The 27,444-nt window shown below is 40.7% G+C and overlaps 1 protein-coding gene across 5 annotated transcripts in view; it reads left to right on the top strand.

Annotated features, from left to right (window-relative positions):
• VPS54 (vacuolar protein sorting 54 homolog (S. cerevisiae)) overlaps nucleotides 1-26,596 on the top strand; it is a 53,311-nt gene extending 26,715 nt beyond the window's left edge. For all 5 annotated transcript variants that reach the window (XM_010574748.1, XM_010574747.1, XM_010574750.1 and 2 more), the window contains 15 exons: nucleotides 2-109; nucleotides 3,250-3,305; nucleotides 5,158-5,254; nucleotides 5,732-6,069; nucleotides 8,555-8,684; nucleotides 9,139-9,320; nucleotides 10,126-10,238; nucleotides 11,552-11,615; nucleotides 13,802-13,907; nucleotides 17,243-17,330; nucleotides 18,985-19,106; nucleotides 19,218-19,298; nucleotides 22,954-23,061; nucleotides 24,027-24,121; nucleotides 26,142-26,596. In XM_010574748.1, the coding sequence (XP_010573050.1) occupies nucleotides 2-109; nucleotides 3,250-3,305; nucleotides 5,158-5,254; nucleotides 5,732-6,069; nucleotides 8,555-8,684; nucleotides 9,139-9,320; nucleotides 10,126-10,238; nucleotides 11,552-11,615; nucleotides 13,802-13,907; nucleotides 17,243-17,330; nucleotides 18,985-19,106; nucleotides 19,218-19,298; nucleotides 22,954-23,061; nucleotides 24,027-24,121; nucleotides 26,142-26,247 (1,794 nt within the window). In that variant the 3' untranslated portion in view covers nucleotides 26,248-26,596. The remainder of the gene's footprint in view (nucleotide 1; nucleotides 110-3,249; nucleotides 3,306-5,157; nucleotides 5,255-5,731; nucleotides 6,070-8,554; nucleotides 8,685-9,138; nucleotides 9,321-10,125; nucleotides 10,239-11,551; nucleotides 11,616-13,801; nucleotides 13,908-17,242; nucleotides 17,331-18,984; nucleotides 19,107-19,217; nucleotides 19,299-22,953; nucleotides 23,062-24,026; nucleotides 24,122-26,141) is intronic.
• The last annotated feature ends 848 nt before the right edge of the window (nucleotides 26,597-27,444 follow it).

Genomic DNA, 27,444 nt, shown 5'->3' with positions numbered 1-27,444 from the left:
GGAGAGACTTGTATCACTAGTATTTGGACTTTTAAAACAAAGAAAGCTAAATTTTTATGAAATATACGGAGATGAAATGATTATTACTGCAAAGAACATAATTAAACAGGTAAGCCAAACACTTCTAACACATCTGACAAGCTTGCCTCAACCCCTTACAAATTATTTTTAAGTAGAACAGCTCTGATGAAGTTTTTTGGTGGCTGATGGTCTCTCATTTAGAGCAGCTGAGCTTGCAGACACTAAGGACTTCCTGAAGCACAGAGGTCTGTGCAGAAAAGACCTGGAAGGAGTAGGTAGCATAAGTACAGCAGATCACAGCTTTCTCTGTGTAATTACTATTGTTCTGAATCCCCTGATTTTTTAGCTTAGTTTTCTTCTTTCTTTTAACACATGGCTTTCCCAAATAGTATAGTTGTGTCATAACACTCTTTCAAAAAAAAAAAAAAAAAAAAAAAAGAAAAAAAAAAAGCAAAATCCAAAACCACACCAAAAAGGCCCTTCCCAACACTCTGAAAAATAAAATGCCCAAGTTCTTGGTGTAAATACATAAAAGAGAATAAAAAAACCTTGCCAGTTGAAACAATTGAATTCCCAACAAATGCTACAGAAAACATTGCTTACCTGAATCTTACTTAGCACAGACCTAGCATAGGCACGTGATAAAAGGTTGGAAAACATCCTTGCCTTTTTCGGAGAGCAAAGAAGGTAGAAGTGCTTGCCTGTAAAAAATATATTTAAAAAATGAATCCTTGTCCGCAATGGTGTGGTTGTTTGCCATTTAGGGTAGTGCATCTGTCTTTTCAAACCAAAAATCTTTGTAGATAAAACCAGTTAAAGCCAAAGTTCAGATGACTATTTTGGTGGAAAATGCATGGACTGGTTTGGACAACGACATGATGGGTTTTGGTTGCAAACAAAAACTTAGACTGAACTGTGAGTGTGTGTTTGGTACTTTTAATTTTACTTATCTTGTTTGTTTGCATGCATATGTGTAAGGGTTTTTTTTCTCCCCTAAAAATAGGTGATTATTTTAAGATCATGTTTTGATGTGTTATGAGCTACCTCTGATTTGTATCTCAAAGGCTGGGAGATAAGTCAGGTGGTGGATTTGCCATCAGATGAAGACAGTCTCTCCCGTCCTCATAGTGTAGTACGCTGTTCAGAGCTGTGTTGTGAACCAGGTTGGGAACCCAGCTTTTAAAAGTTTGGATTTTCTTTTATGATTTTTTTATTTTTTATTTTAAGGTTTTTGTTTTAAGCCAGATTGGCTCTGCTAATCCACTTCATGTTGCAGCCCCACAGTTCTCTTGATCTGGTTGTGCAGGGTGGGTATAGATAACACAGGCCGATATTGCTAGTAAATATTGTGGCAGAATTAGAAGACAGTGATATGTGTGACTGCACCACTACTTCTTGTAAGGACTTGGAGATGATGCAAGTCCTTTCTCACTTGACCCCAATACAATTTAAATCGGGTTAAGCACTCCTGCCCCTAGCTGCTTGTTCTTTCCCTGCCTGAAAGCAGTGGGATGCTCAGCTGGGTCATTGCCCTGCTCCCTGAAAGATCAGCAGAGGGTGTGAGTGAACACTGCTTTCTACTCATGCTGTATTACTGTAAGCCTGGAAAAACAAAGGCATACAGATGTGTGCAGCTGATCTGGGCCTTTGCATAAGGCTTAACACCAAAAAAAAAAAAAAAAGGCATGAATGAATAATACTAGGATAAAACTGTTCATCTGCCTATCTCCATTGGCATTTCACTTGCCTGTATCAGCAGTAGTAAGGAGAATTATTTTTCCCTTCAGATTCTTTTAGTCACATAATAGGCAGGTAGTGCTTCCTGTTTTCCTGTTCATTCTCAGTCATAAAGTGCTTTTCCCATTCTGCTGGAAATAGTTGTCTTTATGTTGGATTTTTCAGGTGTCACCTCTGCTCAGTAATAGATGAAGTTTAATCAACTTCCAGTGTAAGTTTCTGTTGAATAGGGAAAATAAACAGGATCAGAGTACTTGTGTGTGGTTTGTGCAACATATTTGCCTTGTGGCCTATTGTCTCAACTCTTAGGGATATTTTTCCTTAATAAAGGAAACTGTTTCCATCCCACATCTCAAATGTGCTTCCCGTTCAAATGCATTGCTGGGCTGTTTTGGTCAGTACTTTAGTAGCAGGCAGATGAAAGACCAGAGGTTTGTAAGCACTGAACACACTGCATAGTTGAAGGACAAGGTATATTTTTAAGAAGCTTCTGTACTGACCACTGTTATTCAAAACATGGGTAAAATCCACGTAGCTCGAGATGGCAGACCTCAGTTGCCATCTGGATTGTACATATTCACTTAAAGGCAAGATGAGTTCATATGCTACTGACTCATTTGATCAGGTTATTGATTGGCATTTGGGGGAAAACCCCTAATTCAGTCTGAATTGAGTTGATTTGTACCTATGGCTTACACGTAACATGAAAAGAGGTCAGTGGAATCGCTGTAAAACAACAGATGTGCTTAGAATGAAAATCAGTTGTTCTGGAGACCTGAAGAAACTGGCCAGTTTTGTGTGTACCAGTTGAGGAGCAAGTGTCCTTTGAGGAAAGGCCACAGAGTAGCTATAAAGATGTGGGGAAATCTAGGGACAGAGGCAGGCAGTGCCCTGGAGGTGAAGAGGACAGACACACAGCAAATACTATGTCTGCTAGGAGAGCAGTCGAAACTGGGTCTGCCTTAACAGCTGAAAGCACAGGACTTTAGGTGCATGCTTCCACACTTCCCTGGTGCTGTTCCTTCCAGTGTAGGTTAGTTCCTAAGTCCCATATTTAAAGCTGAAAAGGAAGTCAGCCAACATTTTCCAAAGCCAGTCGCTTCAGAAGGGGAAAGAATATGGCTTCTATTCTTAAGTACCTGACCTGAGAGACATTTTTGAAACGATGCTTAGCATCCATGCTCAGAAAAGCAGGTCCCTTCGAGATGGAGCCAGTGTGTCCTCCAGAGCTTAGTACACAGTTGGGAACGTTTTGATCATCTGTATTTTGCAAATAGATGTTGGGGGGGGTGGCTTTCGGGGTTTGGGGGGGTTTTTTGTTTGTTGTTAGAGAAACAAGTTGTTAAATGATACAGATATGTCTTGCCTTTATTATTTTACTTTTCCTTATTTAACTTGAGGATTATTCTGTATGTTGTAAAACTCAGCAGCGGTTAGAAAGAAGCTAAGATCTTTTTTTGTTTTGTTTTTTTTCCCTTTTAAATTTGACAGTGTGTGGTTAATACGGTATCGCAGATAGAAGAAATAGATACAGAAGTGGTTGTTAAGTAAGTATACAGCCAGATCCTTTTTTTGGTGGTGGGTGGGGATAGGAGATGGATGTTTTTTAGCATAGATAAACTTACCGTTCTAATTTGTGCTTAAATTGCCCTATAACTAAGGATTATCCTTCTGTTTCACCTTAAACCTCTGCTTCTGTCCGCCTCTGTGAGAATATTGTGTATTCCCCTTCTCATTCAGATTCTAATGTTACCTTAAACTTACCTTTAAAATAAATACTAAAATTCTGTGAATTTCAGTGCATGAAGCGTAAACTACTGTATTTAGGCGTATATCTCTTAACTACCTGAAGGCATTCCCTATTGTCATAATCTGGGATTTTGTATTAAAATGTGTCAGTGCTTTCGGTACCTCCTGCATGAATGAGAATAGGAGCTATCCAGAGAGGAGACCAGACAACTTCAGACCCAAGAAATGGTCTGGCAGGAACCTCAAAAAGCCCAACAAAGGCAAATGCCAAGTTCTGTGTCTTGGGAGGAGCAACCCCTTGCAAGAAGAGAGGCAGGAGCTGGCTGGCTTCAGGGCAGCTTTGCAGGGCAGGACCTGGGGGTCCCTGGTGGAGAACTGGTTGGCCATGGATGAGCAGCGTGCCCTTGCAGCCGCAGCCTGGGCCACGTTAGCATAATCAGCAGGTCGAGGAACAAGAAAGACACTGAGATCCAGCAGAGGCCACTGGGTTGGTTGGGGGCTGAAGCATGGACAGTAGAAGGAACAGCCAAGGGAGCTCAGTCCCCCTTCAGCCTGGGGAGGGGAAGACTCTGGGGAGAACTGCCCACAGCTACCCAATGGGAGGGTTATAGCAGAGCTGTAGACAGAACTAGGCTCCTATCAGAGGTGGGCAGGGGAAGGATGAGTGGCAATGGGCACAAGATGAAAGATGAGAAATTATAGTTGAATCTTAGGAAAAATGTGTTCCCTATGATGATGGTCAAATACTGGAACAGGGGACCAGAGAAGCTGTGGGATCTCTGTCCTGGGACATAGTCAAGCCTTGACTGGGCAGGGCCCAGGGCAACCCGATCTAGTTGGACCTGCATTGAGCAGGGGTTGGACAAGCTACCTCCAGATGTCCCAGCTCTAGAGGCCCTTTCCAGCTTCTGTTTTTCTGTTCTGTAGCTCCATGATTCATGTGGCTCAGCAAAGGGTTGCCCCAAGATAAATGAAACCAGACCAGCTGACAAAGCAAAGTGACTGGCAGAATCTGCATGGGATTCATACCCAGATTGGAAAAAGACTGGACACAGGGTCATTTTTAAACATTGGATATTTGGTCGCCATTCTCCAAAGTTTACTGTTCTGCTATTGGGTCCTAACTGTGTATTACAGGGTTTAACTTTTGTTCTATCAATTACTTTTCTGCCCTTTGCCACAAACAGCTGACTTGCACTTTAATAGCAGAAGTGGTCTCATTGCAATGCAACAAAATGGACTTAACACGGCTTTTGTAACACTTGTAAAATATTTTAATTTAATTTTAAAAATTTTTTTTTTCCCCACATGATTTGTGAAAATATTACCAACAAGGGAGAGGGGTTAATAACACATACTTATCCCAGGGAAAAGAACATTATGCCCTGGAAAAAACTAAATGGTAAATGTGAGGCTTTCATTTTTTCAGTATGATGTATTTTTATATACCTCCTTCCCCATTCCACTTGCATACATTGTGTTGATCGTGACTGTTGTTCAGGTGAGGTCTGTTGTTCTGCCAGATAAAGATCTACACAGTTTTCCTTATATTTACAATTCCATTTAAAGCATGGTTTTTTTAATTTATGTGCCAGTAGGCATCACAGCCGGTAAACATTTGCTGTTTACTGAATACTGCTCTTTTTTTAGGCTTGCAGACCAGATGAGGATGATGAATTTTCCTCAGTGGTTTGATTTACTGAAGAATATTTTTTCTAAGTTTACCATCTTTCTTAAGAGAATAAAGGTAAGATATTAATTTACCAAGAGCTTCACATAGTTGAGAAATGAAATGGAATGAAGTTACTTTCCATTTGAAATCTTAAGGTGTTGGTTTTGCTTATAGAGTTCAACTTTGATTGAAAGAAGGATACGTGAATATCGGCATCCAGGGCAAAAAAATGATTAGTGCTAACAAAGAGAGCAGTGGGAAGGAGATAATACCTCTTGTTGTGTGATTACATCCGTTTCAGGCTGCTAGGGATTAGGACAGAACTTTTGTATGTGTTAGATTGCTCCAAATGAGGTTTCTTTCACTGTTCTCAGAAACATCTGATATTGATTACCGTCGGATGGATGGGTCTGCCTCCAAATGCTAATTACACAATAGAAAATAAAGCCAGGATTTAGTTTAATTTTGTGGGTAAAAGAAAATCTCTTTCTAGCACAAGCTTGTGGCACAGGGTTTTGGGTTTTTTGTAATAAAAGTTATATTTGATTCTAGGCAACGTTAAATACTATCCGTAGCGTGGTTTTCTTGGTTCTAGACAAGAACCAAAAAACCAGAGACTTGGAGGATACCTTACAAAAGAACTCTGCTAAAGACAGTACGGTGGACACAGAAGTGGCTTACCTGACTCATGAAGGCATGTTTATAAGCGATGCATTCAGCGAAGGGGACCTCCTGCCTGTAGCAGCTGACACTACCTCTCAGAGAAACACTTCCCCAAACAGTGAGCCCTGTAGCAGTGATTCGGTCTCTGAACCAGAGTGCACTACCGATTCCTCATCCAGCAAAGAGCAAACATCGTCTTCAGTTACTCCAGGGGGAGTAGAGATGATGTAAGTAAATGTGCTGCCTGTCTCCAATTTGCAACATGTCAGAAGCAAGGTGTTAGGTGCAGGCGGTTGTTTCTAATGATACAGTACAAAAATTACTTTGAAGGAATGCGCTCTTCTAGGTAAGTGAAGTGCAGTGGCTCTCTGCCATCACTCCCAGAGACTGCCATCAGACTGCACTGTCCCCAGCTCACCTTTGTTTTGTTTATTTGCCTTGTTTTCACCTCGATGTGTAGTGGTATGGGGTCTGATTATGTCACTTCTTACAGAAAAGGGGCCCCTCCCCATCTGTTCTGCTCAGGAGCCTGCTTCTGTAGAGAGCAGTAGAGATGCAAGTCTAGCCTACATGAAAGACAGATTGTCATGCCTTTAGCAGGCAGAAGCATCTATGTTCCCTATGGCTATTTTTTCTGGTTTTTTGTTTTGTTTTGTTTTGTTTTTAAGCTGGCTTTCTGGAATACACCTTGATAAATTCTAGAGAAAAACCTGCTGTTCATTGTCAACTATTTGGCTTGCATGGTTAAATAAAACCATCTCAGTGCTTTGGTAACATAGGCAGTGCTGCCCTGTGGTGCTCCAGAATTGTAACCTTTTTGGCATCCTTTTATGCATACCTTATTTATGGCTGGAAGTCAGAGCTACGTTTTTTAAAAGAACCAGGTATAGTGTGTGTGGGACTCAGGCATGAGCCATTTCAAAAGCCAGCATGTCTGGATACAGACTTCTGTGAAGCAAAATTGAAATACCATTTGTTACCCTGCTGAAAGGTGGAAGATAGAAAGTGGCCTGCGTGCTCTAGCTGATTGGTACTCAAGTGTCTATACTTCTGTGTTTAAGCAACTGTCAGTTTTGATAGAGACTTTCCCCATCAAATCACAACACTGGCTGAAGGAGATAGATTTAAAATAAATATGCTGTGCATAAAATAAATTTGGGCCTCTGTATGTCCAAACATCTGTTGTACACTGGAAGAGAAATGCCATGTGAAGAGGAGTCCGGGGTTACAGTGAGGAGCAGGGAAGGAGAAGAGAGTTGGATCTGAACTGGTCTGGAGCACTTTGCCAAGTTTGCTAAAAATATACCACCCAGCTAGAGCTCTTGAGCAATGAAGTTGTTTCTGAGGCTGGTTGCATAACTTTGTTGTAAAATGAACTTGCTTTATCCCTTATCTGGTTTTTTTGCACCTCTGCTCTGTGTTTGGAGCAGGCTAATAAAATTACAATCTGTCCTGGTTTGGGCTGCGATAGAGTAGATTTGCTTTCTAGTAGCTGGTATAGTGTTATGTCTTGAGTTCAGTACGAGGAGAACATTGATAACACACTGATGTTTCCAAGTAGTGCTTATACTAAGTCAAGGATTTTTCAACTTCTGATGCCCAGCCAGCAAGAAGGCTGGAGGGGCACAAGAATTTGGGAGGGGACACAGCCAGGACAGCTGACCCAAAATGGCTGAAGGGGTATTCCATACCATGAGGTGTGGTGCCCAGTGTATAAACTGGGGGGAGTTGGCCTGGGGGGATCGCTGCTCAGGAACTAACTGGGCATCAGTCAGCGAGTGGTGAGCAACTGCATTGTGCATCACTTGTTTTGTATATTCCAATCCTATTATTATTAATGTCATTTTATTGTTGTTATTATCATTATTAGTTTCTTCCTTTCTGTTCTGTTAAACTGTTCTTATCTCAACCTGTGAGTTTTACTTTTTTTCCCCAATTCTCTGCCCTTTCCCACTGGGTTGCGGGGAGTGAGTGAGTGGCTGCGTGGTGCTTAGTTGATGGCTGGGGTTAAACCACGACACAGTTACAATAATTTTAGCCCAGTTGCTGCTCTGTAGTGTCCAGGGTTTTCTCTCTCCTCTCATACTGTCAGTCCTTTGAGCATCCACACTGGATGAAAAGATTGTTATCCTAACTAATTACATGAATGGCAGAGCTGTGCTATGGGCTAGCCTCAAAACAGTAGGCAAATCACAAAAGTTTTTTTTAAAAAGCACCAACTTAGGAGCCTGAAGTCTAAAGAGCTAATAGAATGACAGCCTGTAGATTAAGGTGATGGGGAGTGCAGAGTAGGTATTTTAGGCCTTACACTTGCAGTGGAAGAAAAATGCTGTGTTTTATCTGTCATATGCTTGTGATGCTCAAATGTTACAGGAACTGGCTAAATTTTAGCTCACTAAATGTTAATAATATTTATTGTATTAGTAATGGCTATATCGTGTTTTCTCTTAGACCATTAATAGCAATTAGAATGTGGATTTAAAACAAAATATAAGGATGTGCAGCTGTACGTTTCCTTGTTACAGGGATTGACATGACATTGACAGCAGCTTAGAAGATTTCATCTGTACAAAGTGACTTTGGTGATTAACTGACTGTCTGCATTTGACAGTTGCTGCAAGGCTCTTTCTTCCTTCAACCTGTGAGCAGAAATATACTTGGGTTTTTTTTTTTATAAATTGATGCTCAACCAACCGATTCTGTCATTTGTAGGATCAGTGATGACATGAAGCTGACTGACCTGGAACTGGTCAGGCTGGCAAACAATATTCAAGAGTTACTTTATAATGCCTCTGATATCTGCCATGATCGTTCAGTCAAGTTCCTCATGGCAAGAGCAAAGGTAAGGAGCTTGGGTCAGACTGCTGTTGGTGTCTCATCCTTAAAGAGAATTTACTCCCAAGTTACTGGTTTAATGAGTGAGAGTTCTGAAATGGCATTCTCAATTGAAATTAAGTAACTGTTCCTGCTGCCACAGGTGCTTGATGTTAATGCCCAGAGCACACAAGCATTAACATATCATGTCACTGTTAGGCAATGTGGATTTCTGCTACTTCTGGGTTTTTTTTCTTCTTCTTAATATTCTGACTTGCTGTCTTTGAAACTCCATGCAGAGAATGCATATCTATGACAAGGTAGTTGCTTGCACTGCAGTCTGCCTTCTCTGTCCCATGTAGGGTTAAATAATGTGCCTCTTAAAATACTAGTAGACCTCAGACATGCTGATTAGTTATTTCTTTATGTCTCTGAATTTTTGTAGTGTTATGTCTCCTTACAATGGTTCTGTTTGGATATAGGATGGCTTCCTAGAGAAGCTGAATTCCAACGAGTTTGTTGCTCTTTCTCGCTTGATGGAAGGCTTTATCTTAGATACTGAGCAGATCTGCGGCAGGAAAAGTATGTCCTTGCGAGGAGCACTTCAGAGTCAAGCCAATAGATTTGTGAATAGATTCCATGAAGAGAGGAAGACGAAACTAAGGTATCTCTGGGTAGAAGATCTTTGTGTTCTTACATGAATAATTTTATCAATCATATGCCAGGCAAACACAATCTTTTGTTGCCTAGAACACTAGTAAGCCAGTTGTACTTAAGAGCAGGGGCTGAAAAAACTGTATTAAACCCCTATTATTTCCAATTGGTTTAGACTTTTACTGGTTTTGTAACAGTTCTTCAAACTGGATTGTTCTACAGTTACCTAAATAAGGGCAGTAATAGCCACAGGAAATACTCAAGACTGACATTGAAGGGCAGGATTGCTCTGTCTCAGGGGTTAAGTAACTTCAGGATAATTCACTTCCAACCTGTTTTGTTTTGTTTCTTTAAAATCCAAACCAACAACAACAACAAAAAAAACCAACCCAAAAAACCTCCAACAAAAATAACAATTAAAAAAAACCCAAACCACCTGGGGAACAGCCTTCCCAGTAACATAGATCAAGTCTTTTTGCTCTCATCCATCAAAAAAGCTGTTTAAATTCTAGTATTTGCACATTACTTCAGTGGCAGTGATGTCATAAGGATCTTTATTGCCTAGTGTAGTCTTTTGTCCTCTATGATAGATTGAATGATCAAATTGTGAGATCTCTATGCCAACACAGTGTTTTTCTGTTTTGCTACTGCCAATTGTTGGGCACCTCTTTCTAATGAAGGTGAATAACATACCATTTTGGGCCACTGGCTTTTTAAATTACTGTAGTTTTGATTCCACGACATTACAGGCAGGAGAAGTGTCAAGACAAGGCATTTCATTTTCTCAGCCTCCTCTCTTTTGTGCTTATAACTAGCCTACTTTTGGACAACGAGCGCTGGAAGCAAGCTGAAGTTCCTGCCGAGTTTCAGGATCTTGTAGATTCGGTGTCAGATGGCAGAATTTCTCTCCCTGAAAAAAAACCAGCAGGTGTGTATCTTGCAGTCCTACTGTTAACTGAACTTATTATCAGCAAATGCTGCTATTGAATGTTGATGGACATACTCCGATGTCACTCTTGATCTGTTTGCTCGCTGTCTTCTGGGGGGATCAGAAGGAAGGTGATACCGTTTTTTTTTCCTTTTTTTTTTCCCTTTTACTGGTGTTGAAACTTCTTGTGCTGACCTTTTAAAGATCTTTTTTTTCTTTTTTTTTTGAAAACCCATTTAAGTGTTAGCACAGGAAGGGAGCTACTTTTTTATATAAGTATTCCCAGTGTAGAGGCTTACAGTCTTTGCACAAATTCAGTTGTTCCCCGGAACATACCACTGAAGTATTGCAAGGGACTGAGGAGCATGTGTGTGTGCTCGGCCCCCCTGTGTTAAACAAAGCTTGCTCCTTCCCACTACTTCATCTGTGAGTTGTTCAAATGAAAGGCAGCGTGCTGTGTGGCTGCTCATGGAAGCGAAAACTCATGTACATTCAATTATTTACCTTGCTACAGAAACCTCGTTTGACCTCAGACAAGTTACTTTTTTCTCCTTGCACCCCATTTACCCATGTGCAAAATGGGAATGCATAACACGTTCTTACCTTGTGGGGATACTCATCCAATACTGCAGCGATGAATGTGTGTGAATAGCTGGAAGAGGAAGAAAACATACATAGACGGCAAGGAAAATGCCAGTAGAAGAAAATACAGTAATAGAGAAACCCCAGCTCCCCAAAAGGAATATAACGGATACAGAGGGCATATTAGGCAATAATCACTCCAACTATGGAACATGACGTCAAAATATGCTCATTGACCATTGCTCTTAAAATAGGCTCTTGCAGCTTCCTTCAAGAAGATAGGAAACTGGTGGATCAAATTTAGCATGAAAAGCTGCATCAGTAAGAGCTTCTGCTGTGAAGCCTGAGGAAGAAGTGGTTTGACGCTAAAATATTAATATACAGAGCAAATCATTTGAGAATGTATAGTAGAAAACCTGGTAACTTTTTCTGCTTTTCTTCTTCTATTTGTAACCTGTTGTATTTGAAGTTTCTAAGTCCATAATGACTGTTGGGCTTTTTGATCTAAAATCGCAGCAGATTAAAAAGTAACTTTATAGGTTGTAGTAATTATGATGGGTCACCAACTATATAATAAATATTGTAAAAGAGAGCAGTGCTCCAAAGATTGAATGTTGTTTGGTTTTTTTTTCAAGCCTTAGCAAGTAAACACTAAATTTTTAGAAACTAGCATTTTTTGTACTTGTTTTTAGTTCAATTAATCCCTTTTCTTTTCTTGCTAAAATGTCTAGCTACTGAAGAAAGAAAGCCAGCTGAATTCCTTATTGTTGAAGGACAAAAATATGCAACAGTTGGGTAAGATGCACTTTCTTTCTCATAGCAGTGGGTTAGTTGGCAAGAACTTTTGAGTAGAACTGTGATGAATACTAACAGCTTTAACAATCTTATTTAAATAAAAAAACCCCTCTCCTTTCACAGACTGGTTTCTCTCTAGTTCCCAAACAGTTATAAAACTTTGCAAGCTCTTCTGTTCATTAAAATGCTGTTTCTTCTCTGAATGACTAGGCTGAAATTTATGGTTTCATTTGAATATGTTTTTTTTTTCCAGTTATTTCATGAAAACATACAGTCATGAAAATTACAGGTTTGTCTTCATAGCACACTGTTATTTCTTGCAATATAGGTTATCTCTGGCAAAATCATAGAATCATAGAATAGTTTGGGTTGGAAGGGACCTTTTAAAGGTCATCTAGTCCAACCTCCTGCAATGAGCAGGGACATCTTCAACTAGATCAGGTTGCTCAAAGGCCCATGCAACCTGACCTTGAATGTTTCCAGGGATGGAGTATCTACCACCTCTTTGGGCAACTTGTGCCAGTGTTTCAACACCCTCATTGTAAAAAATTTCTTCCTTATATCTAGTCTGAATCTACCCTCCTTTAGTTTGAAACAATTATCCCTTGCCCTGTCACTACAGGCCCTACTAAAAAGTCTGTCCCCATCTTTCTTATAAGCCTCTTTTAAGTACTGAGAGGCCACAATAAGGTCTCCCCGGAGCCTTCTCTTCTCCAGGCTAAACAACCTCAAATACATGAGTCCAACACTGAATGATTGCTTACCGTATTCAGAATAAGAAATAAGATATGGGCTATCTCACAAGCTGCATATGCTATTCCTTGGTATCCCGATTGCTTTGGATTGGAAAGTAGTTCCTTAAAGCTGGTTATATCAAAGACATTTTGAAATATATGATACTCACATACTTCTTCCGTTTAAAAGCAAGCTGTGTTTCCAAAGGCTATGAGGCTTAAGCATTAAATATGCATGAGAGTGGTTTTGGGGAGGGAGTAAAACCTGGAAGATCTCACTCCCCAGAGTCCTAACATCAATTTACCCCAAACTTTAAAGTTCTGATTTACATAATATCTTTGACCAGCTGTCATTTTATGAGTTGCTTCATGATGATGCGTCATTGTTCGATTAGAAACAGAAGCTGATGACTCAGAACTTCTGTTCCAGCCAACTGATATCACTGCAAAAGAGCATTTCAGGTCGAGTAGGAGCATTTGAATATGCTTTAAAGGATAAAATTTACTTAATAGCTGATGTGTTTGATAATCCATCTCTGCTCATTTGAAATTTGTTATATTTAGCTCTGTGAAGCAATTGTGAGCTTCATGTTGGTCCAAGTATTTGTTTCAGTTCTACAGACTTCTACATAGTTTCATTGTAATTCATCAAATAAAATGTATTCACAAAAAAAAAGCCTAGATGTTCTCAAAAAATTCTCCAGGTGTTTATTTTCAGTTGATTGTTCATCATCTTTCTGTACTCTACTGCCTGAAGGAAGAGAAAGATTTAACTTTTTGAAATGTTAGAATTTCTACTCTGAACATTTGATCTTGCCTTAGTTTTCCTGCCTTCTGTGTATTTGAATTCAAAGGAACGTACCTGCTCTTTGTGGAGCTGCCTTAATTCCATCCAGTAGCTCCCAAATTCTCCAGTGCCTGCTGAATTCGGGGGAAATTAGGTGTTGAGCATCTTTGAATATTGCTGCTGTTTGTTCACAGCTGTTCTCTGTGTTTGTGACTCCTTAGCATTCATTACATCCTTTTCAATGGTAGTTGCTGTCTACATTCTATGGATTTTTATATTTGCTCAAAGTTGGCCGGAATTATACAGTAGTACAAGAAAGAAGCTTTGGATTTTTTGTCCCCTGCCAACATCTATGTGGAGACTTCTAGTTCCACAGTAGCTTTTTTGGAGATTAAAAAGTTGTACCAATGAACTTCAGAGATTTTCTCTCATATGTGTTAAGTACTTTTTCCACATGCCGCCCTGTGGAATGAGTATTCTTTATAACCATCTTTAGCTATATCTTCTCTTATGTTTTACTTCTACTTCAGATCAGTTAGTGGGTTTATTTAATGCTCTAATCTCTAGCATCAGGTAGCTTTCTACCAACGTGATTGGCCTGTGTTTGATTTTTCAGCATTTTCTGTGCACTGAGGTGACATATTTGGCTGTTTCCTCTCTTGTAGGACAGTATTGCTGTTAATAAGAATAATCCTTGAGTACTGCCAGTGTGTGGATAACATTCCTTCCATCACCACTGACATGCTTACCCGCCTGTCTGATTTACTGAAGGTATGACTCCAAATGTACCGACTGTGCTCATCAGGGGTATTCAGGGAGGAGAATATGTCTTACTGTCTTATGATTTCATATAAATGATATAATTGTCTTAAAATGATGGCGTTTGTTATTGTGCCATAAGGTAGCCTTTTAAGCTAAGGGCATTAAAGATGCAATTTGTTGTGTGAATTAACTTCAGGAAGGCTGTCATTCCTCTTCACCTGGAATACTGGAAATCCCATCTAGTAGTGTTTGTCATAGCTGCCTGTCCTTCAGGCTGGATGTAGGATTAATGCTGCTGAAGAAACAGCAATTTGATCCCAGATGCCACAGAGATATATCTATATTCAGGAAGGAAACAAGTCCCTTGGTGTTTACAAGTCAGTAGAGGTATAGCCAGTAGAAGCATGAAAAATTGTATGGGATGAAGCTTCTGTTGTAAAATGTAACGATGATGAAAGACCAGGACCTTTTTGTCATTTATTCCTCACTAAGGAAGAAGAAAGTTGGTAAACCACAGATATTGCAAGGTAATATAAGTAAACAATAATAAAAAATAATTTTTATATATATGTGTGTGTATATATATATGTATTTATAGGCTCCAAAGTCTAACAGTTAATTTATTTCAAGGTTTTCCCTTGTGTCTTTGCCCACAAAGGTTATGTCAGGTATTAGGGTTCTGAACATAAGCATAATCATTGAAAGATGAACAGATTCTACTCTCTAAAAGTATATTTCACATAAGGTGAGGGATTGGGAAGGGAAACACACCCTAGGAGATGGACCTTTAAATAATCTTCCTGTTGGTATTTCTTATCTGAATAACCAGATGCAGGAACACTCTTCACTGCAGTCATCATTCAGATTCATCTACAAAACTGCCCCTTTGAAAGCACCATCTGAGGCAAATCAGTCAGTCTGGGACTGGGGATGCCCTGCTTCACCTCTCATTCTCCAGCTGCTGCTTCACTCAGGTCTTGCAGCACCTTTTGGCTGGCAGAGTAGCAGCAGATGCCTCAAACTTGTCTAGATTTGCATCTCTGTATTACTTCTTTCTCCCTACCATATCTTATTCTAGCTTTGTCATTTGCGTTTTATTCCTTGCTATTGAAACCGTGTGCAGTTTAATTATTGTATTTCCTATCTGGCAGCAAGGTGCCATCAATTGGAGAAATGACAAGAACAGCTAGCAAAAACAAAAGCTCGTTTATTACACTTTGAACAAAATAAGAGCCACTCAAGGTGTCCTTGCTGGTCACTATGCTTCTTGTTTGACAACTGTCAGCTAGCAAGCTTTGAAGGTAGCAAGAGCTAGTCTTTATTGTGATGGAAATTGCAAAGTGTTCCCAGGTAATGAAATTCCAGGCTGTTTTGAACTGTGGCTGCAACCAGAGTGAAATGACACCTGCATATAGACAAAAACACGATCATAATTACCGGAGTTGTTTAGTTGGTGCAGATAAGAGAAGGCTTGCAGCCTTGGTGCTGAAACACAGAAATGCTTTCCTCCAAGCAGTCACAAGGAGGGGGTATTGCTCTTTTGATGTTTCAGGCATGCTGCTTCCTCTCTGCTTTGTTTGCAACAGGCCATCCGGTAACTGAGTAATATTCACAAAAGGCAGGGGGAGAATATGAGTGTCTATTATCCTTTATAGAGCATGTTTTTAATGGGCTGCCAAGCAGTCAATGAGTTGATGCTAACCTGAGCTAAATACATCAGAGGGGCTTAGGCTGTGTGGGATATATCTGTCTTTGGCTCAGTGGATCTACTTCTGAAGTCCACCAGGAGGCATAAGAAAAGGTCTTGCTTTTCAGGAGGAGATGAAGTGAATGTCAGTTTCGGACGCTGACTTCCGTCTGAGAGCAGAGTAGATTATGCCTCTCTTGGGTCAGGGGTCACACGTAGCTCAGGTTCAGTTGTGGCACTAGGTCTGGGTTGCACTTCTGGCCCCGGATACACCACTCTGGCAGCCTAGAGCGGCTGTGTGGAGTTCACGGTGTATCCTCTGGTCCTGGGTTTTGTGACTGATACCAGGCAATAGCCAGAAAAATTGTTTCCTGTTTTTACTCAAGGATGGTTGAAATTCTTGCATTATCGTGAAGCAAGACCTCTGAGGCAGGACTGTGGCCCAAAACAAAAGGAGCTCTCTGTGAGGGAAATCCTCTGTGTTACAGACACAAGCTGCACGCAACCTTGTCACAATTTCTTGTGAATCTTTCTTCAGGTGCATGAGAAAGGATCAACTCTCTATAGGTTTTGCCTCCCAGTTTCCACCCCAGTGTCAACAGGATATTTCTGTTCAAACATGAGCCCTGGGACTTCTGCTCTCCATTCAGTGCAGAAATTGGGGACAACAGCCATGGCTCCTCTGTCTCTACTGCAGCACCCAAGCCAGTCTAGAATATCTGGTGTCTCAAGCTGGGTGATGGAGCAGAATTCCAAAATAAGACAGAATATGCTAACAGGAACTGTCTTACTGTCCAGAGACTTTGCTAGCCTGTGTGCATTTAATGATAACTTCTTTTCTCCTTGAACTAAGTTAGGAAGATCAAGTCATGAGTTGTCCACTATACCTGGCATTGTTACAGAATTGGTTTTTGATGTGGCTTATCACCTTCTGTGCATCATTTCTTAATCTCAGTATTTTATAGTGTTACAAACACAGATTCAGCCACCTCAGCAGCAGCGGGTTTCAGTGCTTTCAAGTTTTCTTTAACATCAGCAGTGGGGAAGGTCTAGAGCCAGAGCAGAAACTCGTTCTTTTGGTGTTTTCCATTCTGATATGACACTTGTCTACTCTACTTAGCAAAACTAGTGAGATCCTTACCCTTCACTTATCCAAGGTCCTGGTTTGAGAAGTATGTTTTATAGATTTCTAGTACAAAGCTGTTCTTGTGTATGGCTTTCAAATTAAGGCTGAACATAGCTAGTCTGCAGCAAGTCTGACTTGCTGCTTTTCTTTCATACTGAGAAAAGCATCACCCAAAGGTGTTGTAGAGAAGCAGAAGTTAGTCCCTGAATTGAAATCACTGAGTAACTAACTGTGTTTTTAATAGCAGTATTTCTACTTCCCTTTACTGAAACGCAGCCTTGAGTGCTTTAGTGTAAGCTGAGTCAAAAAATACTACGGGCCAGTGACTACTGAGAGTGGTGAAAAAGTTCCTTTTGTCTTACTAGTTAACAGTCACGGACTCTTCTGTGGTAAGCACTATGTGAAACTCTGGTACTGGCCTTCATAATAATCTGTTTAATCTTGCAAAATTCTGTTGATGGTATTTCTCAACTGTGGTTATGTGTAGTTGTTAAAGAGTCAGCATGCATTTTCATTACCTTTTTCTTACAGTATTTCAACTCTAGAAGTTGCCAACTAGTGCTTGGAGCTGGTGCGTTGCAAGTTGTTGGTTTGAAAACAATCACTACAAAAAACCTAGGTATGGATTTCTATATTTAAAATGTCAAAGCTTGTTCTCCTGCCTGTTTAAAAAATACCAAACACAAAAAACCCCATAGCATTTATGAAAAGCTATGTTTGCGTCGTGGTGCTGTGCATGGAACACAGAGGGTGATAAGACCTTGCTGGTTAGGGGGTAAAGCATGTATAAAAGATAGTGAATTGTCTGATTAAGGGGTGCACTAAAATCCATTGAATTCCTTTACTGTCTACTGGATGACTTTAAATTTAAAGGTTCACTGTGTTACATGAAGGAAGCATAAGAACAAATATACAGGCTAGCAAGTTTTCCATGAAAATATTTTGACTGTGGGAAGGCATAGTTACTTTTTCAGCATTGACTTTGGCATGCTTGGGAGCCGCTTGGTGCTCAGATCTTGAGACTGGAGGTACGTAGATAGAGGAATGCAGCCAAACCCCTTTTGTCCCCATGCATTTCGCTGAGCTGTGCTGTCCTGTCTGCCCCATGGTGCTGTATTCTGTAACGCCATGTCCACATACAGCTCCTGTGAGTTATAACCACATGTCAGTAATGCGTGAAATTATTTCTGTGGGTGGGTCTAAGTCGAATAGTTAGTCTTTATGTGGCTGAATGTCCTGGTACAGTCAGATAACTTGGGGCTCTGTGCCTGTGTTCTGAATCCAGACTATGATTTGGGCTTTAGAGTTTCTCATTTTCAGTGTGCATCTATTTAGCTGAATTGCCAGCCCCAAGTTACCTGCCTGGACTGCTTTAGCTGCTCTGAAAAACTGGGGAGAACTAGGTACTCAGTTCCATGTTACAGAAAGCCTGACATGCTACTAGAGCCCCCAGTTCTAAACTGTCTCCTGAAATTAAGAGCTTTTGGTTGATGGGTAGAAGCAGGTGTTTGAACTGGCAGTTCCCATGTTGCAGGGTGTCCTGATTACCAGTCTGCATTTCCCTTTTAAAAAGGCAATAGTTTGAGGAGGATGAGTTGAGAGGCTTCCCCTGCAAGGGGCCATGGGCTGTAGTGTTGGAACAGACACAAGTGAGCAGAGAAAAGCTGGGTCAGGTCTTTGTTCCAGAAGGTTTGGCCAGTGTGGTGACCATGCTGCCACCACCGTGTATTCTGCTGCTGGCTTGGGCCCTGTTGGACACAGTAGAAGCTCAGTTTTGGGAATCCTGCTGGATTCCCAATCCAGGCAGGAACAGGCTCTGGGCAGCTCAGCACTGGCAGGGGAGGGTGTTTATGTACACCTCCTGCAGAAGAAATATTGATGTCTTGAGAATGTGGCTGCTGAGGTTAGGTAGCTGATGAGTCAGGTCTTTTGAGATCTCTCTGATGTCTGTGTGTGCTCAGGGCTCAAAATGTCAAGTAGACACTTAAAGCCTCTTGTAAAATTAGTCCCTTAACCTGTATCTTACAGAAGCTGGTAAGCAGGTACTAGTGTGGCGTCTTCACTGGGTGGGGTTTCCCAGTGGAAACAAATGCTTACCTCCTTTTTTTCTTTGTGTGTGTAAAAAAAAAAAAAAAAAAAAAAAAAAAAAAAAAAAAGTTAAATTGTATCAGATCTGTTATTTGTGTTAAAGGAGATACAGTCCATACAAAATGTCTCTTCCTGTGTAATAACAAAATTATTTTTCTTTCCCTCTCTCACTTCTGGATTTACAGCCCTTTCTTCACGTTGCCTACAGCTAATCGTACACTACATTCCTATTATCAGGGCTCATTTTGAAGCTCGACTGCAGCCGAAGCAGTTTAGCATGCTCAGGCATTTTGACCACATTACGAAGGTAATTCTTTTGGCATTTCCTAATTAAACACAAAGTTCTGCCTTTCAGCTGTGCTGTGAAGAATATGAATGCTATTAGATAGTAAATAAAACCTGCTTTCTTCCATTACAGGATTATCACGACCACATAGCTGAAATTTCAGCAAAGCTCGTTGCCATAATGGATAGCTTATTTGACAAACTATTATCCAAGGTAATGATTTATGGAAATAATTATACACTCTCTAAATTGCAATTGGAGGTCTCATTGTATACAGTCTAGATGTTTCAAATGGAGTCTTAAACTTTCCTGATCAGGACTTGTTTGAACTTCTTTGAACTGTATAAACAGAAAGCTCTGTGCTGTACTTGAGAATGTGTTTTGTCTTAACATTTGTCACCTGGGTGTGATTCGCCTTCACCCCCACAAAAAGAAATTGTTCGTTTACTCCTTCAGCAGTGACAGAAATGCTTTGGCTGGCACAGATGCTCTGGTGTTTAGAAACTGAAGTGCTCTCCTACCCTCAGCAGTTTTATCCACTGACAGCTCTTGTCTGTAGTCAGGCTGAGCCAGTTCCCGTTTCCTGCTCTTCCTGATGGTGCCTCTTTGGAAGTGGGGAGCGTGTAATTTCCTGCAGCTGAGGAAACAGCAAAAAACTGCGGAGGAGGAAGAGTTTTTGGAGGGGAAGGACCAGCCCATCTATTGAACTGCAGGCCTGGGGACTAGAGGTCTGCTCTTAGCAGTTCCTGCTCTGTAGCAGCGTTAATAGCTGTCCCATGAAGTGCTCTTAGTGTTCTTTGGTTTTTGAACACTCATCAGTGGAACAGGTTGGTCCTGGGCTGGATCCACTCACTCTGACTCATCTCAAGGCAGAATACACTGACAGAGACTGCCCCAAGATGGGACCTCCTGGGCCCACAGATCTGATAGATAAAGTACATGAGCTTTTAAAGCTTAGTTTTTTGCTTTGGATCTTATGCTCTTTGGAAAAAGAAAAAAAAAAAAAAAGCTGTTCTATGAGAGAGAAAAAGTAATTCTTTAGTGACAGATTTGATTGATTGGCCTGGGCCAACCCCTTCCTTGTAGTTGCTCGTGAGAAGCACAGCATCTCCCTGGTGGAGCACAGGTTGGGGACAGGCTGATGGGGGCTGCAGTGAGGCAGCTGTAACTGGCAGCATTTCTGTCTTCCTCACTGTTTCTATTGTTTATTTTATGTTGTGCTTTTTCTTTTCATCTGTTTTTGGGCTATCAAATAGTGTTACCTACTCTTCGGGGAGGAAAAAAAGCCAAAGCATTTAAATTAAGACTCCCTGCTTCCTGTTGTGTTTATACTTTTTAAAACATGTTTATGCCCTTTTCTAAACATCCAAATAGTGGTCTGCTGCTTTCTGTGCTCCCCCCCACCAATACCTGTTCTATGAAGTAACATGGCTTTTTGGTCACTTTACCTCTTATCCCTTGAAAATAAAAGACAAATGCAAGGATTTAGATTATTTATCCCAAACAAGTTAGCCCACAAACCAGTAACACAGTTTATGTTCTTGATGGTAGTTAGTAAGTATCCATCCTTTACTGTTCTTCCATCTTTACAGCCCATTCTTCCCTTGTGAGCTGCCACGAGATACAAACTGAGAATATTCCTGTCCTTTAGAGCTCTTAAAGGCTTGACTGAGAGTGCCTGGCTCGCATGAATGCAACCCACAGAGTACAAGAGAAAAGGAGATCATGTATTGATTTGCCTCTATTCCTAACATACCGCATAATTTGGCTCATCTTGTTCCTGAAATAATGAAATCTTGGCGCTGAAGGCTGTGAAGAACATAAAAACAAGAAATTTGCAAATGGGCATGTCAGTGCAACCATGTCAGTGTGTTCTTTGTTTTAAATGTCTTTGTGAGAGTCCAAATATTTCAGTGCCTTGTGGATAAAATGGTCACCTGCTTTAAAGCGTGCAAATCTGAATGAGCAAGCAAGCAAGTTTCATAGCAGCGTGTGTCCAGCATGCTTTAAAAACAGGCATTGCATGGTCTAGAAACCTGCTTTGTAGGAGACAAACAGTTTGGTCCAGTAGATGAGACATTGACCTGGCACTTGGGTAACATGGGCAAGTTAACTTTTGCATTTTCAGGCTCCGCTTCCTTCTGGGAGCTGCATGGAACAGGAGCTGTCTTCACATAGTGCCGCTGTGATGAGGCTGTGAGGTCAGTGAGGCGTTTCACAACAGCATGGACAGTTCCCAGCATCTGTCTGTTAACATTGGCAGGGAGATAAAACAGGAACAGGGGTATTTAACAGTTATAATTAACAAGTGAAAAAAGTGTAGGTTTTTAAAAAGCGATAAATGTTCATGGAAAAAATCCAGTGTGGGTTCTTAGCTTCTCTTGGAGCTTGCTGTCTTGTGACTGTTTGGACAGAACAGCAGTAAATTTTTGTCTGATCCCTTATGGTATTACATGCTGTTGACCTTAGCTGGAGATAAAAATGGCCGGCACCTTGTAGGGCTGGAGCTCATGTTTCTTTCTGGTGCTGTTGCTTTTCCCCTGTCACGATGAAGGGTGTGATTTGTCTGTAGTCATGCAAGAGCCATTGCTGCAGCTTGCCAGTTCCCTTTGGCTGTACAACATACTGGTAAATTGTAAATCATTTGTTGCCTAACTTTCATGACTTGAGGCACAATCCTGTATGCTGTGCTGTTGTCCTGCGCAGGGGGAGCAGGGCTTCTGGAGCAGTAAGCACTATTTTTCTGCTGCTTCTGTCAAAATTAAGTCATCAGTTTGGCTTTTCTGTAAAGACTTTCTCGAAACTCCCCATTTCTTTTTTTTCTCCCGCACTTAGGCAAGCTTTGTTCTGTTTCACAATGCAGGCTAGCATAAGAGAGAGCATCTCCTCTAATGCATTTGTAAATAATTTAGTGATAATGATTCAGCTCTTCCACTGAATTTTGCAAGGCTCTGTGGGGATGTATCACCCTACCAAAGGCGACCTACCAGTGTTTAACCCAGGCTTGTGCTAGCACAGCCTCTCCACCAGGAACTGAAGAGCTGGCTTCGCTGTTCCTGGGATAGTTTTTCAAAGTGCTTCTGAAATCACATTCAGATTTTCCTTATCCAGGGTGGGGATGTAAGAATTTTGTTCCCTGTGTAACAAATCTCTTGCCCTCTGGTGGTTTCCAGTGTCTTGGTTCTTGCATTTCAGTCACTGGGAGAAGGGACATTTTCTACTTTGTTTTCCGAGGTATTTCTGCAACATTTTTGTGGGGCAGTTTGGGGTTTTTTTTATGGCCAATATTGAGTTTTCAGGAGTTTCCATTTCTTTATGCTTTCCTTTCCTTGTTTCTTCAGAAATTTGGGTGTATATGATCTTAGAGAAGTAGTTTTCTCTCATGAAGTACTTGAGGGGTATATTCATCAGAGGTAGAATTTCTTGTCTGTCATTGACGTATACAAATCTGAAGGAGAGGACCAGCTAGCAGGCCACATGGCGTGCATCTGTGTAGCTGGCACAGTGATTATTCTCTCTGCATCTGTAATTCATAGGGTGATGGAAGCCAACAAAAAGTAATGAGTAAAGAGAAGCAATTCAAACTAACAAAGGTGAATAGATGAAATTGGGAAATCCTCAGATTTCATAGTGCTTTTAATGTTACTGTGTGCTTATAAAGCAAGAACTGCTAAAAGATTGTAGGATGTCAGCTCTTGGCTGAAGCAGATGATGCCCAGCAACCATTTTAATTTGTGATATGCTAAATGAACCTTGATTCTAATTATGTCATTAGCAATGCAGGGCTTCAGGTGGCTGTTGGAAGCTCTCCTATATAAACTGTTTTAAAGTGGTAGAAAGGAGTAACTGGTTGTGTTTTTATTTCCAGTATGAAGTGAAAGCTCCTGTTCCTTCAGCATGCTTCAGGAATATCTGCAAGCAAATGGCAAAGATGCATGAAGCTATACATGATCTGCTTCCTGAGGAGCAAACTCAGGTGAATGTTATTTTTGAGATTCATGTAACAACTCCCTTGCAAATGCACATGAACTCAGTAACAAGAGAGACTTCTGCTTTATCTAGGGGGGGGCAATTCTTTTTTGAGCCTTTGTGAAACCCACACATTAAAGGGGTTGGCAGCAGTCACGCCGGCAGCTTGGTCTGAACTGAAGTAAGTGTTTGGATGTGCAGGGAGAATGATGAGACATGCAAGAAGAACTGACCGATTCCAGCATTTTGAGTTGCATTTTAATGTCTAGAGAGGTGAATCTTCAATTCAGGAGATAATGCTGAAATTCTACACAAATGGCAACACTTTGGGGCTTGAGTACAGCCCTTTTAGGGAATTCTTCTGTAACGCTGCTCAAATTTAGTGGCTTCTGAAGGTCCCTAAATGTATTATATGTAGCCAAATTGTACCAGATGTATTATGCAGCCAAATTGTACCAGGTGTGCTTTTTTCAGTATTTTGCTGCAGTTATTGTTACTACAGAGTTGTAAATCTGAGGACAGAAAGGACTGATCCAGTCACTGAATACACTAAATTGTAGTTTCTCTTTTGCACTAAATTAAATGGTCCCTTCAAACTGTTTTTCACGCTTTCTCTTGGAAAAAAGACTTTAAGTGATTATAGTACAGGAAAGAGATTTGTTGTCTTCTAGCCTTAATACAAGTGGCTAGATGCTTCAGACAACAGGGAAGAAAAATTCATGCTCCCAAGAACTTGTCCTCTAAGTGCCACACGTAACAAATAAGTGAGTGTGTATACTGTCCTGTGTGTTAGAAATTGTGTATGGCCAGAAAGATTAGGAGGCTGAAGGATTGGCAGAAGGGAAAATCACATGAACTGCAAAAACAAACCCAAAGATTAGTGATTGAAGGTGTTCGCAGTGTATTTCCTTACTGTAGGCAGTGATGCAAGCACAGGGATGGTTCATTACTCTGGTTCTGTGGTTTCTTTAGATGTTGTTTTTACGAATTAACGCAAGCTACAAACTTCACCTGAAGAGGCAGCTGGCCCACCTAAATGTAGTCAATGACGGAGGACCTCTGAATGGGTATGTTTGGGCACTTTTTTTTTTTTTTACTGCTTTATTTAAATAAGCAGACTTTGTCTTCTGCAAGAAAGTTGTGATTGCAGAATGCAGCCACGCTCCATGTTTTAGTATGTCCCATTTGGAGCTTTCTTACAGTAAAGGACATGACTTGTGCCTTTCCAGGATAACTGGGAATGCAGTCAGCTTGGTAATAGATTGGGAATTGGGCATTGTGCTACTGGAAACCTGCTTTAGGTTTCCTCAGTTTGTGGATTGCTTTTTCTCCTTTTGTGTGACAGCCACAGTTTAATTTGCAAGAATTGTGTGATTCGTGAAACAGTTTTGAAATGTGGGTGATGACTTATGGTGCTAGCAAAGTAAAAATAGGAAAAAGTGGTATTTCATCTGTGCAATGGGGAGCTTCTATACAGAAATTAGTTTTAGAGCAGAACTAAATCTGAAACAGATAATGCTCACAGAGCTTTTCCCCTTTCCTGCCCCTGCCCAACCCTCTATCACCAAAACAGGTCAGTGGTACCTCTCCTGAGAGAGTGTACCTGTCTGTGCCTGGTGTCCCACACCTCCCAGGAAAGTGTATAGCCTCTTGCAGGCTGAATCCTATTGTAAGTTGGATTGTTACCTGAAACGGTGGGTTTTATAATCATTCTTAATGACCTGGGGGTGCTTATTTGCAGTATAGTAAGGGTGAAATTCAGTCAGCCTACCCACAGGCAAGAAAGCATTGTCTTAAGTTGAAGAAGTCAGAGAAGGAAGTTTATAAATGTTTCAATATTCATTGCTGGAATGAAGAAGAGTTTTGTTTCTGTCCAATTTATTCTTACTTGTCCCGCTTAAGCTTATTCATCCTTGTACTCTGTTAAAAGAGCTTATCTGAAATGCTTTTCTGTACTTGTGGTGTATTTGCAAGATAACATCCAGTTGCCTTTGGTACTTACTAAGTAAGCCAACAAGCTTACTGAGTAGGAGTGAGGCCGCAGCAGCCCCAGCTGAAATGACAGTACCAGCGTGTGTTCGGGAATGCTTCACGCTTGGGTTTCTGATCCTAAACAGTGTGCTGTGCTGTCTTCATCCTGCTCTTTTGTTTTTGTTTGATGCTTGTGGCTGGATGGCCTAAATGGATCCCTTTTTGATAGGAGGGTTGGGGCAGGTGTTCCTGGTGACATACTGGTGGTGTATTTCCCATCCTTACTGTCAGCTGGAAACAGGAATGCCCTGAGTCTGTTTCTTTCATGGCAGCAGTTACTTACTTGAGAACACAGCTCTTGGGGAGTGCGTCGCTGGGGCCATTTGAGAAGGGAAACATCAAACACTGGATTTCACTTGCTGCTGTTCCAGCAGTCTTCACTGACCTAGTTTTTAACATGCTTTTCTGATCCTCATCCTATTTTAAACTGCTTGTTTCTGTAATAATAGTAAAAATACAGATCTGTGAACCCTGGTTAATTTTTATAGTATGAAAATACAACTTTCATTCCTACATCTTGCTGCTTCCTAACTAGAAACATCATGATCTTGTTTCTGTCATCCCCTGATACGTTTCAACAACGTATGAGGGATTTTAACTCTGTATAAACTGTTACAAACAATATTGCTGTTTTGCTGTTTGGTGTTTTTACATAAACCTTCTAGAATACAGAAATTAATGTTGCAATAATTAATATTCTAAGTTGCAATGGAATTGGGGGTTTAAGTCAAGATAAGCCTGGGATTACAGCAAGAAAATAGAAGTTTTAGATGCTCAATTCCTGCCGAGTTTTCTGAACTTGCCATTTGATCTCCCTTCTGTGTAACTAGTTTTACACCTAGCAGTAATCATGTACTGTCACTCCTGTAAAATAAACCACCTCCACAGCATTGAGTTTTGAAATGATACTTAAAATATCTAATCCAGGCCTAGTACTTGAACATGCATTGCTGTAATTGTGTGCCCAAGTTGTAACCAACCCCTGGCTGTTTTTCTGAATGCTCCAGGTAGACGGGACAGGCTCAGGTGCTAATCTTGTTGTCTGTTTCACTGCAGATTGGTTACTTCGGATGTAGCTTTTTACACTGGAAACCTTCAAGCTCTGAAAGGCCTTAACAACTTAGACCTAAACATGGCTGAAATCTGGGAGCAAAAGAGGTGATAACCCACTGGGAGCAGTCACTTGGCTCTGACAACAGACCAACTTTCTTCTAAGCAGCGTGACAACTGTGAGGTGAATACTTAAGACCGGCATCCAAGAAAGGACACTATTGATAGTCGGGGAAGCTAGGCTCAGAGTGAGCTGCAGGGAGTGATCTTTTCAGTGTCCTTCAGCAAGAAACAAGTGATCAGCTGTCTGTGCAATGTTTTTTCATTCTCTCTGGAAACAGACTCAGGTTTCTTTGGACCAAATCCAAAAGAACACATAGCTGTAACACAGCTGTAGTTGTCTAGAATGCTCTGTATATCTTTATATTAAAAAGATGCTTTGCATTTCTTCTAGTGCAATGAAATTCACATGGTGTCCCACCTTATTTAATGATGGTACAATATAAAAATCTTGCAGTTGGAACTCTGTAGAAAATGTTTTTCTCTATGAAACTATGCTGTTCTAAAATTTATTTTTTTACAGAACTTTATATAAATAAATGTCTTTTGATTGCTTGCATATAGGATTCAGATTTGTTAGGGAGCAGTCCTGTTTCAGGGGATTTCTCACAGCTGGGCTCTAAACTGCTGTCTGAAGATACGATTTTCTAACAAATTGTCAGTTCACTGAAACCATTACCTACTGGATAGAGTTGTGAAATGGTCATTGTTAGCAGTGACAACATCCCAGTGGGTTTCTGGTGGAAGTTGAAGGTAGTAAAAAGGCTGGTGTTGGCATGGTTTCCTGCAGCTACCCAACCCCAGAGCAGCTGTGCCCACTGACAGTGGGGTACAGACAGAGAATGTTGCAGGACTTTGCCAATTCCTCCACAGTTCCAAGACACAAAGTGGTGTGTATAAAGACAGAGGAGGACACAGAAAACAGGGCAGGAAGAATTTTTAAATTTTTAGGCTGCTAATAAAAGGTTGCACCATTAAGGAAGGTGCAACTGAAATTAATTTATTTAAGAGTTTTTAATACTACCTTTTAAGACTGGACGCTGCCAGTACTAAGTAAAAAGTGCCTGTGTATTTCACCTCACATCTCTACCTAACCATAGTCTGAGTGCCTAACCCTGTGACAATTATGTACAATGGAATGGTCTACACAGTGTGTGTGTGTGCTGATGGTTTCTTCAGACAGGCATGCTTATCTGTTAGCATAACAGATGTCATTAATTGTCAGTCAAAATAAAGCTATAAAATCACA

Source organism: Haliaeetus leucocephalus, unplaced genomic scaffold (genome assembly GCF_000737465.1).
Source record: "Haliaeetus leucocephalus isolate CR32 unplaced genomic scaffold, Haliaeetus_leucocephalus-4.0 Scaffold450, whole genome shotgun sequence".
In the NCBI taxonomy this organism is placed as follows: Eukaryota; Metazoa; Chordata; class Aves; order Accipitriformes; family Accipitridae; genus Haliaeetus; species Haliaeetus leucocephalus.
This window is presented reverse-complemented; position numbering and strand designations above follow the sequence as displayed.